Consider the following 12,785-nt stretch of genomic DNA (forward strand, 5'->3'; position numbering starts at 1 on the left):
TAGAAAGAAAGAAGTGGAGTTAGTGAAGCTCTACGACACACTTTTGATTCAGTTTGGCATAAAAAAAAACTATAATGCTAAAAAAGGGACTCGTGCTGATTTGCATGCACATATTCTCGCTTTCTCCTTCTGAGCTTTACTCGTGTAACCGGCTAGCCCTTGGGGAGGCCCTTCTACTTCTCTATATTGCGTCTGACTTAAAGCTCCAGCCTTCAGATTAAAATAGCTGCAGCCAAATGTTTTAAACCCGCAGCCTTTTCTAAGATTACAAAGCACTCGCTTGTCCAGCAACGTGAGCTTCAATATGAAACCCTGCTGAGGGGACAAAGCGAGGGCAGATTCCCTGATGGTACTTTAGGTAACACAAAATGCCATGTCTAATTCCTATTAACATGGTGTAGATGGCAATCTGCCATTGGGAGTATGACAGGCTCTTCATTCTACATACTAAACTAAGCATGCTACTGCCAGTAATTGTGCACAATGTAGAGGGTGTTATAATTAAGCCACTCTCCATCAGGTTTAAGCCTCGCTAACAAGACAATAATTAACTGAAGAGGGTGTCAGCCATACAGATGAAGCCTTTGATGTATATGATCTGATAATAACAAGTTAGTCGACGGTATCTGGGGCGTCAATGTATGCAGCATGTGCTGTACCGAATGCCAAATGTGTTTTCAAAGGTGCAGCTGTAATTGTAGAGCTCTATCATCTGATTCTGTCATGCTGATCTGATATCAAAGAAATGAAAGCTTACTGTGATTGCACATTCCAGGAGCAGGAATCCCACACATGCAAAGCCAGATACACCCAGAGACAATTACAGTGAAGCTTGGGCAGGCTAGACTTCACCACATTACTGTAATAAAAAGAAAATCGCATTCTGTTTGCAGTGAGCAAAAGTGCAATCTCTATTGCTTTTAGGTGTCTGTAAAAGTGTTAGCTTCTTAACATACAAACACATGTAGTAACAAAGAAACATTACATTCACAATGGAGCTTAATCCAGAGTCACTCCTCTTCTGGCTGCTTAATCTTGTTCTGTACACACTAAATTTGGTTATTTATGAGGGACAATTGCATTCTACAATCAAATTCACTTGGAAAATACTGGTACTGACAACCAAGTTAATATTAAACCTCTGCTGTGTACAGAACCAAACTGAACGATTAGTTGTTAATGCAGAAATGCTTCTCTCTCTTTTGGACACTGACAGCTCGTCGATGTGGGTCTTCCTTCACTGTGGGCACTGCTGGCAAATTACAGAGACTGAGGTACGTGTCTTGACTTATTCGCAAATTTTGACAACCACCTGTCTCTCTCTACCAGCCCTGTGGTCTAATGGCGATCCATTACTGTCCAAAGCGAGCATGCTATATAAAAAGAGCAGCTAAGTGAAAAGAAAAACTTTCCAGATGATGAGATGCCTCTGGTTGCTAACATTACTTCACTCACAAATAGCCATATAGGCTAATCTGTTAGCATCCATGCATGTTTATTGTTAACACCCAGATGGTTCAGGAGTGACTCCTGTAGTCTGTTCACACTTAAATTGAACATTTGCTGCTGCATTTACTCCCAAAACTGTCAAATTGCTTTTTTAGCTATACATAATGCCTTCTGGTTGAACCAATAGTGAATGGTTGGAACTAGTTGCTTGATGAACATTTGAACAGTAGGGAAGTGTTTAGGAAACCTGTTTGAAAAAAAACAACAACAAAAACTATTTTTCCCGTTCCAATCTTACATACATATAATTGTATACAATAGAATTGTATACAATTCTGCTTCGTTCCGCTTGTGGTGCAGAAATGACATGTCACCTATAGGTATATCATGTGCCCAAATAAACATGACTAAATTCACCAATAAAAAGGCTTGATGCACTGAACTGACAACATTTGAAGAGACAATTGTTTTACTTCTTTATGAATAAGAAAATGAAACATGCTAAAGTTAAATGTAAAAACAACCAATTTAATTATGCAGGTGACGCTTTGATGTTTCTTTGCATGTTTGATCATTTCAGTCATCTTTTTTTGAAAGCAACAAACTGAGATGCAGAGACACGATGGCTCACTCTGATGTGAAAAAAAGGAGCCCAGAGTGAGATACATTCATTAATGTCTCTTCACACATCTGCCGTGCAAAAAGAAGTACCTGTGAGAATCGTGCAGCATCGTGTGTCAGAGTTTAAGTGTGAACAGAACACATTTCCTCAACTCTCACTCACATTCCATATGTAGCCGTTCACTGGCCAGTCGGTTGCTATGGGAAACCATCAGAGCACATCAAAACGAGCCCTCGAGGGACTCCTGCCACGAGCAATCCTATCCACTGAAACGCACTTAACAGTGTGTGTGACAGAGTGCCGTTTCCGGGATGCGGACAATTCGGTTTCTCATGCCTTGCCTAATAAAAGAAATAGAAACTCATCTATCAGCAGTCTAATAACGGCCAGGAAAGCATTTAGGGGTCATGCTGTGCTTGGATATTGAGCAAGACATTTTAGAAAATGGAATAATTATTGGGCAGTACAAATATAAACCTAAAAAACAAGGCAAATAGATACAAATCTGTACATGAATCACCCTTCCGTGAGACCTGGACTGTGATTTATGTAGCATTTATAAATAGGGATAGCATTTATTCCTGAACATGGCATACTGACTTCAGAGAGCATTGTGTTAAAAGGAAAGGAAAAGACGTGACGTGTGGCCAAGTATAGTGACCAATACTCAGAATTTGGGCTCTGCATTTCACCCATCCAAGTGCACACACACAGCAGTGAGTAGTGAACAAACACACACACCGTGAACACACACCCGGAGCAGTAATAATAAAAAATACATGTATGCGTAACATTTATTTTACTGCAAGCAAATGTGGTGTTAAATTTTATCAGACAAGTATATCGAACAGAAGCATATGATTCCTCAAACAAACAGAGAAGTCATGTGAACTGCGTGGCAGTGATCTCAGGCTGTAGACATACAGGCCTCAGCTCTTCAAGTCAGTGAGGGGGTGACTAATTGGCAGAGACAAAGTGAAGGTTGAGTCTCCTCAACCTTCTTGTGGCCATTAATCATAATATTCATAGATGTGTATCTGACAATCTTTCCTCCCAAATGCTCTTCAAGTATATTACTTTCACATTTAGGTTATTGGCAGATGAAAATTCTGCACAGAAAAGTGCATATTGTGTAAGTGACAATTATCGAAGCATGTAAATGAGGATTCCACTAAATCTAAACGTTGTGTAATCTAAACCTTATATACCAAAAAATGTGCTGACTCCAAACTTTTGAACAATAGTGTGTGTGTGTGTGTGTGTGTGTGTGTATTATACACACACACACACACACACACTGTTCAAAAGTTTGGAGTCAGTAAATCTTTTGGTTTGTTTGTTTTGTTTTTATGAAAGAAATTATTTTGTTTTATCGAGCAAAGATAAATTAAATTGATCAAAATTGACAGATTTCTAAATGCTGTTTTCTTGAACTTTCTATTCATCAAAGTCTCCTGAAAAATCTACCAGTTTCTACAAACATATTAAGCAGCACAACTGTTTTCAACACTGATAATAATAAGAAATTTTTCTTAAGCAGCAAATCAGTACATTAGAATGATTTCTGAAGGATCATGTGACACTGAAGACTGGTGTAATGATGCTTAAAATTCAGCTTTGCCACCACTTATATTAAAATATAAACTGTTCTTTTATTGTAATAATATTTAAAAGTAGTACTGTTTTTATTGTAATTTTGATCAAATAATAATATACAGTATTTGAGAACATACTTGGTAAAAATCTGAAAGCCAGATTGTTGATAATATACTGTATATTATCTCTCCATACATACTTATTTCACTGCCATCCACTGTTGCAATAATGAAAATGTTTGGCAAAAACCACAAGCCACATGCCAGGATTGCTACAACAATGCTTTCATGCTCTCTGGTAGCTAGAGGCAAGTACAAACATGTAAAGTAATAAGACATGATTTAGCCTAAGAGCATCCTGCCTAGTGAAGACCCATTTATACTATGGTATTCAGAGGTTAGGGGTATAATGTCAAAGATATGCCTAGTGGCTCTTTTCCTTTTTAGAGCGGTTGAGCCCTCACTGCCCATCTTAGTCTCATCTCAGTTCAGAGGTCTGACTGTTATTAGCTTTTCCTTCCAATGAGTCCTCCATTTTCAAAGACCACACTTTCATCTAAGACTGCGTATCTATGCACACATAACAAGTATTCACACTATATGCAAAACAGACATCTAAATTAAGATTTCAGCACTGCGTATCTCCATCTGCCTGAGACTGGTAATTGGTGAACAAACGGCGTGCCCCTCATTAGTTTTGTGAGGGTCACTAAGACTGATTCAAGGGTCTCTTATTAGAGATTCTAGAGGTGTGAAGTGAGGAAGCTCAAACATCAATCAGACTGACATCTCATTATCCTGATGTCCAGTACCACATAAACTACAAAATATATTAAAAATGCATTAAAATATATTAATATAGAATAGTTACTTTAAATGTTAATAATATTTCCAGTTTTACTGTATTTTTTATCAAATAAATGCAGCCTGGGTGAGCATAAGAGACTTCCTACAAAAACATTTGGTAACACTTTACTTGAAGGGGTGTGCATAAGACTGGCATTTGAGTACGTCAAGTGTCACAAATTGCAGAAACTTGTGGAAAAACTCCTGATTCTACCTGAAAAATGCAGATACATTATCTTTATTAATAATATGCTTTTTTTCTTCTTCATCTCCTCAGTCAAGATATTTAGGCCACCTCTTTGATCTACCATGGTCAGATTTTATGTTCTGAATAATTAATTGTCCATTAACATCCTGCAACACTATGGTGATGAATACCGAGACGCCTTTCCCCCTTTTCAGTGAAATAAATCGAATCAACACAAATCTATTTTATTTTCAGGGCCCATTTGATAATGCTGCTATCTTATTGAAGAGCCAACTCAAGCCAATGACATCCAGACAAGCACAATTCATCTGTTACAGCACTGAAAAAAGGAATGTAAACTTATGATGCATCAAAAATTCACAATATAAAAACACTTATCTTGAATTTCAAACCCCCAAATTTAATCAAGTCAATGCTTAAAGATGTAAGGCTGATGTATGAAGATTAGTTTGATTACATGCACTCACTGGCCAAAAACCATCTCAATGAAATGTTGACGATTAATCTGAATACATTAAAATGTTTATGTTCATTAGGCACTGAAGCAGCAAAGCTGCTGGATAAAAGAACACAGACATTTCCTTTCCTCTGCCATTAAATAAATTGACAATTTCTTCCAATAATCAAACAAACAAAAAAAACAATATTAAATACTTTACAATCTCTGAACAAGACTTGCCAGGGGTAAACACTGAATGTGACTTCATTATACGCATGTTTTTTTCTCGGGGAAACTGTGTAGTGATGTGTGAATGTTTAGTGGTTTAAAGCAAGAACATGTGTAGTGTAGCATGATACAGAAGTAATACTTATAAAATGTGTGTGAATGTAACAAGCAGCCGAGGTACTGTTATTTTCAAATTTTGTCTGTGATGTAAACCTCATTGGTTGTGCAAGTTGACGTCCAGGAGTGTGTTTGTGAAGTGCTTTTGGGAAAAGTGTACTTGCAGGGGGGTTTCATGGCAGTTTAGTCCAGTCTGGTTTTTTGTTGCTTTGGTTTTAAGAGGCAGAGAAAGAGACAGAATAGATAGATAGATAGATAGATAGATAATAGATAGATAGATAGATAGATAGATAGATAGATAGATAGAGAGAGAGAGAGAGAGAGAGAGAGAGAGAAGATTCAGGCCCTTGAAGATATTCAGACCACAAACTTGTTCTTAGTGGTGGAGCCACTCTTAGTGGCAGTGTCAGCATGAGACTGGTAGCCAATGGTCATATTCATAGGGATGCCTAATCGTTCCTTGTACACCCTCCTGCCAAACAAACACAATCACACATTGTGCCAGGCTGAGTATGTTATCGTTTATTTGTAGCGTGACTGCACGAGTCTCACCCTATGTGCGTTACAGCCTCTCTGTTCTCGTAGTCACTTGTCCAGACGGCAATTTTGTCTCCTTTTGTTCGGACATTGACTACAGCCCCACACACATCATCGCTGTAGTCGTCAAAGGCCTCACCGATGAGGCACAGCAGCTGTAGGTACGACACAGGTGAATGTTAGAGAGTCAGCGCTGCAGAAGTACATGAATTACTTGAATGCTGAGGGGGCGTTCAGTGACTAACTCAGAACTCTTACAGTTTCCAACCAAAAGCGGTCCAGGTCATACTTCCTCTGCTGCTTGTTGAGAGTGAGGAGCCAGCGGCCTCCTCTTTTATTCCTCTCATCCTCCCACATAGGTTCAATACCATCCTACAACCCAAGCACAAAGCAAGGTCCACTGTAATCTGGAGAATCTCATACAATACCTCTAAAAAGCAGCAGGCAACAGTAAACAAGCAAAAATAAACTAACGAAAAAGAAATAGAAATACACAGACGTTATGTTTTACAAACACTACGCTTTTGGCAACTGATTCTTCACAACACTCTGTCCTCTTTTATTACAGCCCACTGGAGATTACCACAAACAGATCAATGAAGTAATAACAGTAAAAACAGTAAAGCATGCCACTATCTTAGCCAAGTTAATGGGTTCGAATCCTAGTGAAAGAACTGATTAAATATGTACCTTGAATGCAATGCAAGTCGATCTGAATAAAAGCGGCTGCCAATGTAAATGTAAGATTTGTAAAAGAGACATGCATACAGCATGCATTCTTTCTTTTGTTACTTATCTGGCAACATTTCATCATATTTTGGGATTTTTTTTCTCTAAAATTAGTCCAAACACATGTTCCCTACTGACTTACATTAGAAAAGAGCAACAGCTTATCTGATTATATGGCAAACTGCAACAGATGCTACAGTATGATTGGTCAGTAATGTTTTGGTGCAGCTTTGCAAAGGGCCAATTAGTTCTTGAAGTCATAGTAATGCGTGTTTATTGGGTAAAATTTCAGAGTTTTAACAATGACAATTTTCCTTTTTGAGATTAAGTATTTGGGTGAACCCTTTAAATACATAAAATTCACAGCAGTTATGATGGAAGCCTACCTTGAAAAGTGAGTAGTCACATCCTGACATCAAGTTACTGGAGAGCTGAATGTGGTTATAAAGCCTATAAAGAAGAGGTTCATAAAATCAATTTGACTAGTCTCAAATTTGGAGATCAGTCTGAGATTAGCCTGCCATGTTTTGCTCTTGTCATTTTTGAAGAACCATAAAGACCATCTTCAAGGAAAAAAATAGAAACAACATCTAAAGAAACTAAAAACTACATTTAGAAGCTAGCACATTATTTGAAAACAAGTGCATTCATTCACTTGACCTGTTCTGTAGGGGGTGTTTGATGTAGCTCTCAGGGCTGACAATCTCCTGATTTGTCTCTTCTGAGCTCTCCTCTTCACTCTTACAAGAAATTGAGTTTAATTCCTGCACAGGAACCTTAAAAAGATTTGTTTAAACCTAATACATCCAAGTTCACATCACAGCAGCCAGTGTAAAGACACACACCGCTGACAGAATAGAAAGACTGGAGGCAATATCCCTTTATTGTCCTCGTTTATTTAAATTAACACAAGCATCCAGAACAGAACTAATTCAACAGCTGGGCCCAATGCAATACCTGGTAGTTAAATGTGATTGTATTGTATCTGATGTTAGTCTGAAGACTACAGTCACTGTTCGTTTCGCTTAACTTGAACCAAACATGGGCTTTGTGCGAGAGCTCCAAGTGTTTACAGTCATTCATTATTATGAGCGCGAGGGTCTTTCGTGTGAGCAGTTTAGAAAATGTAGATACAAATTTATACGCTTAAAATTAATTTAACGTGTCAATCTCGAATTTAATTGCAGATTGTAACAGCTGTGAATAAATTATGGTTTGGCACAGCTTTAATAGTTTGATCCAGCATGGTGTCGTTCCACTACAATTCACTTCCACTTTCCTCATTGCTGTCTTAGTTTTTGACAGCTGTGCTGTGACGGGCACGCTTTGTTCCCGAAAGACAATAAAACAAGATTTAAAAAAAGTGTGACTAAATGCATAGGGTAGTGGTGACGAACAGACATCTGGAAAAGTAATTACGTGTCCTACGCGTCTGGAACAAGCCTTGTCAACTTTCAGCCAAACCTGTTGAGCCACCCATTCAAACATGCCGAAAAACGTTTTAAAAGTTTACAGAGGACGACATTTAAACGTAATTTTCGCCTAAACGAAGTATAAATGTATTGGTAAGGGCAGGTATTTTTGTAGCGTAGCGCTGAAGGGCAGGGAAGTGTATAATAATCTTTGAGAAGTTTATTGACTCACCGGCTCCGCCGTCGCCATTTTAAGTGAGTCGCTCACAGGCCTCATCAGGGACGTTCACGCGTCACTTCAGTGCTTCGCTCTGATTGGCTGACACCGTGCTGAGAGCGAATCAGAAGCTCTGTCTCAAAACTTATCAACGAGACGCCTACCAGAGATGATTCGAACACGATTCGGATAATGAATCATTCTTTTGAATCGGATCTTAATAATGAATTAATAGGACCAGTTCACAAACAGTCACGATTCTCAGTTCTCAAATCACCGACTCTTTGAAATAATAAAAACCAAATACGTTTATGTTTTTATGTAATATAATTGAAAAGCGATATTCTTTATAAAAGTTAAGACTCTGCCACGCCTACCTAAAACGGCTCGTTCTAACACGCCCCCACATATCTATGTCACTATGTGGAAATATTAGCATAATGCCACCCAAATGTGCACACAAAGAAAGAAGGTGTGGTTTCAGGAACAGCAGTGTTGATGCAGCGCATTTTATGGACGACAGTCTTTTGAACCTAGAAGAGTACAAGGCTGGCTGTGCACAAAGGCTATTTCTAATGTGTTTTTTGAACATTAAAGCATGTCAACATATTCTGTTACACCAGATACACAAAATAATGATCTTTAAAAAAGTATCATATGACCCCTTTAAGACATAAAAGGGCAGCTGAATCGTTTTTGACCGGTTCGTTGGAACGAACTGTTCGAAAGAACCGATTCGCGGAAATGACGCCCCCAAATATTGTCTACGTAGGTGGCTCGTTAGGTTATACAGTCTATGGTTTTGACACACAGTCGTGCACTTCAATAACTGTATATATTTCTAATGCATATATATAAAGGAATAATAATACTATGAAACAGGCTAGAAAATTAAACATTGTAAAAAGAAAGAAAATTATTTTGTTTATAGCTGCATTTATCAACTCTACATAATCGGCATACATAGTTCATTCTGTTTAATTCATTCATGTTTTTCCATTATGAAGGTTATAATAAACATATTACAATAATTCCTACTATTTTGGATGATAAATCTTTTATTCTGACCGCAATGTGACTCATGACGTCGAGATGTACCATGTACTTTCTGTTAGCTGCCCAGACCGGAAGTATCGCCAGCAGCCATCTGGTTGTCAGCCCTTCGGCCCTGTCTCAGGTCAGCAGTGATCATTTTGCTTTTTTAAAAATGTCAAGAACTAATCGGATCGTAAATAATTCGGAGGTACGCCATCGTGATGTGTTCTGCGGGACGCGGGATCGAGGCGGGTGTCGGTGCCAGCATGAGGCTGCTGTCAGACCCGCACACAGCGAGCAGGTAAAAGGGTCAGATCTGATCCAGCTCTACTAAACATTTAGCTGTGATATAGGTTTTGCTTAATATTTAAATATAATAACTAAAAAATAGAGTAGCAGGAGTGTATTTGGCGTCATTTCTTTCACTTTTTGCTCGGAAACAATATATTTTTGCCTCAGTATCTCTTTTTAGCTTACTTTAGCTAAATAATGAAACCCAAGTATACCAACCTGTTTTTTTGCCTGCCTATATTTAGCATAAGCACATACATCACACACTATACTCTCACGCACGGTCATGTGGTGTCATCTTGTACAGTATTTCCACTTTCTGCTTTGTATTACTTAAAAACGCATTGTGTAATCTAGCCTAACTCTGTTTTTGCTCTCAGAATGATTTCAGGGGAAGAGAAAGACCACATAGTCATTCTGTAGCAGAGCCACAGGCAGCAGCAGGACCTGCGCCAGAGACTCCTTTGGTGGACGACTGCGAGAAGCTGGGCACACTTTTCGGGGAGCTCAATAAGTGTTTGAGGGGCATTGGTTTTACCCAGCTTTACTTTGGAGAGAAGATCGTGGAGCCCGTAGTCGTGCTGGTGTTTTGGCTGCTGCTCTGGTTCCTGGGTATCCAAGCCCTCGGTCTTGTGGGAACTCTATGCATTATTATCATTTATATCCAGAAATAACAGATGTGAAGCCGGACAGACACATGAAGGTTCATTTGCCACTCACAGCCAGTGCCAGTGAAAGAGAGGAGAGACTCCTTTGTACAAAAGATGAGCTACGTGAATGTCATTTGAAAGTTTTACCTGGTCCGTATAGTTGCGTCTGTGTCATTTGCCTTCTTTTTATGTGGGTATGCACAAGAGGGTGAGTAAATGAAGATAATCAGAGGATTTACTTTAACTACTGGAATGATTCCTCCAGTCTATGTGAACTGTGTATTCGCTGTGAAAGGTACTTGTGAAAAGCATGCTTCCCTTCAATATTTGCATTGACACAATGGTGCATATTGATATGCAGACTATCAAAGGACAAAGAGCATTTCTATAACCAGTTTCTAATTACAGTGGTACATATCAGTTATACGGTCGTTGCCGTTGTTGAATGTATTACTTTTATTCGCCCAGGTGTCAGTCCTGCATTCTCCACGCAATTGCACTAGAGGGCAACCTTCCTCATTTTCCCCTAAACATGTCTTGGGAAATATACCAGGGAATAATAATCATCATTCAGTGTTAAAACTTGAATGTGTTTATACTACTGCATGTGAATGTTTTGGGGCTACTGGGATAACTTTGGGTCACCTCTGAAAGTATGAATTAAATAAAATGCTCCAATAGTCTGAGCAGAGGAAGAAACTAGTAAAACCAAACCTTTTATGATAAAAGATCTATATTATGCACTGTAAATCATATTTGGTATTTTTATTAGTTGATTTTACTGTAATCTGCCCATGTTGCCTGTTCTTTTCATATATTCATGTTGCAATATCAGTATAAAAAAATCAAAAGGGTAATTTCATAACGGGGAAATATTTAGTATGCAAATTTTGCTACAATAGAACATGTTGTATGACCCATATTCAGGATCAGAAGTATGAAAAGGTCTGTTTTTATTGTACTTAAGTGTTTTCTTTATGAATTATTACATGTCAAAAATTATTGAACAAACTCTAACTTTTTAAGCAAGGTTAAGCTGCTCTTTATGTAACTGTGAACATCTTTGCAAGATGACATTACTTCATTTTCATGAAAATCGTGTTAGATTATGATTATAAAATGCCAAAACTTTGCTTTTACGTTTCTTTTTCTTTTCAGTGTTAATTAACATCTTCTGTGCCATAATTTAATTTCACCAACGTTTCATTTACTGTATGCCACAATGCTGTACTTTTGGGTGGTGGTGGGTTGTTAGGACTTTGATTAATTTATTTTGAAAGAATTTATATTTTAAATCATTCTGCAATGTATTTGAACTTTAAAACTGGGTTATCATAATAAAAACTATTGTTATTTTAAATAATTTGTTGTTACACCGTTTCAGTTTTTCAGAATTCCATCAAATTCATCTGGGTTGCATGTCCGAAAAGCATTGTAAGCTTATAGATCATAGAAACCTTTGCCACCAATAATTTCTGTGATCTACTTCACATGCTTTCGGGAAATGCAGCCCTGGCAAGGGGTTACAATATATTATTGTGTTATAAATTTTTAGTACATCAAATACAGTACATTTGAAAGAATTTCTTGTTTAACCCAAAGTAAAATGGGAAGAAGACATGAATAGAAATGCTTAAAATATGAAATCCTTAATAAGCTTAATATATATATTTTTTACTATATTAATAAGTTATAGTTTTACTTCAGTAAAAGAGAGAGAGAGAGAGAGAGAGATTGCTTCACATAATACCAGAGTATAAAAACGAGCACCAGAGAATCTCTGCCTCTCTGCATTCATCACAGCAATACGACTACATTGGGAAATGGCCACTGCAGGGAAGGTTCGTAAACTTGTCTTTTGGATTCATTTCATTTGTGCTGCAGAGCAGTTAATGCATTTTTAATATGACTCCAGTCCCTTTATATATTTAAGCTCATTTCCATTGATCGATTGATGAGGAACAGTTTACAGTGCAAAGACATTTAAAAAAAATTACGATTCTATCTGAGCAATTTAATGGTAATGTTTTAATAAGACTCTCATCAGAATGTTATGAATGCTTTAAGCCCTCCAGTATATGCAAAAACTTATGCTTAAGGAAAATATGCAAGATCAATGTCTCGATTCAAATGCATGTACAGTGATAGCTTGTGTATATGTTATTATTGCAATGCACAACTGACTTGCTGCACTTCTAATTACAATACTAATATATATATATACAGTATATATATATATATATATATATGTGTGTGTGTGTGTGTGTGTGTATAAACTACTGTGAATAAAAAAGACTATATATCATATACAAAGACAATATAAAGAGGTCTAGATGTAACATGTAAAAACAAAGTGACAATTGTATGTAAGAATTTTTTAAATCTTTATACATAAATATATATATAAATA

General features: G+C 37.5%; 2 protein-coding genes and 1 pseudogene across 2 annotated transcripts in view; 2 read left to right on the forward strand and 1 right to left on the reverse strand.

Annotated features, from left to right (window-relative positions):
- Positions 1-4,928: 4,928 nt before the first annotated feature.
- On the reverse strand, positions 4,929-8,134 carry LOC107695032 (eukaryotic translation initiation factor 4E-1A-like; annotated as a pseudogene).
- Positions 8,135-9,463: 1,329 nt separating this feature from the next.
- LOC107695033 (uncharacterized protein C4orf32 homolog) lies at positions 9,464-11,732 on the forward strand. Its single transcript, XM_016494812.1, has 2 exons — positions 9,464-9,735; positions 10,106-11,732. The coding sequence occupies exons 1-2, from the start codon at positions 9,481-9,483 to the stop codon at positions 10,397-10,399; spliced, it is 549 nt and encodes a 182-aa protein (XP_016350298.1). The 5' UTR covers positions 9,464-9,480; the 3' UTR covers positions 10,400-11,732.
- A 418-nt stretch (positions 11,733-12,150) lies between these two features.
- The window catches only part of LOC107695031 (alcohol dehydrogenase 1-like), a 7,961-nt gene continuing 7,326 nt past the window's right edge, over positions 12,151-12,785 (forward strand). Inside the window, exon 1 of the mRNA XM_016494811.1 lies at positions 12,151-12,216. Coding sequence (XP_016350297.1) covers positions 12,199-12,216 — 18 coding nt within the window. The 5' untranslated portion in view covers positions 12,151-12,198. The remainder of the gene's footprint in view (positions 12,217-12,785) is intronic.

Source organism: Sinocyclocheilus anshuiensis, unplaced genomic scaffold (genome assembly GCF_001515605.1).
Source record: "Sinocyclocheilus anshuiensis isolate Anshui unplaced genomic scaffold, SAMN03320099.WGS_v1.1 scaffold14, whole genome shotgun sequence".
Taxonomy (NCBI): domain Eukaryota; kingdom Metazoa; phylum Chordata; class Actinopteri; order Cypriniformes; family Cyprinidae; genus Sinocyclocheilus; species Sinocyclocheilus anshuiensis.

Coding starts and splice junctions, on each gene's coding strand:
- LOC107695033 (XM_016494812.1), top strand. CDS start 9,481: ATGACGTCGAGATGTACCATGTACTTTCTGTTAGCTGCCCAGACCGGA. Junction 9,736..10,105: donor GACCCGCACACAGCGAGCAG/GTAAAAGGGTCA, acceptor TTTTGCTCTCAG/AATGATTTCAGGGGAAGAGA.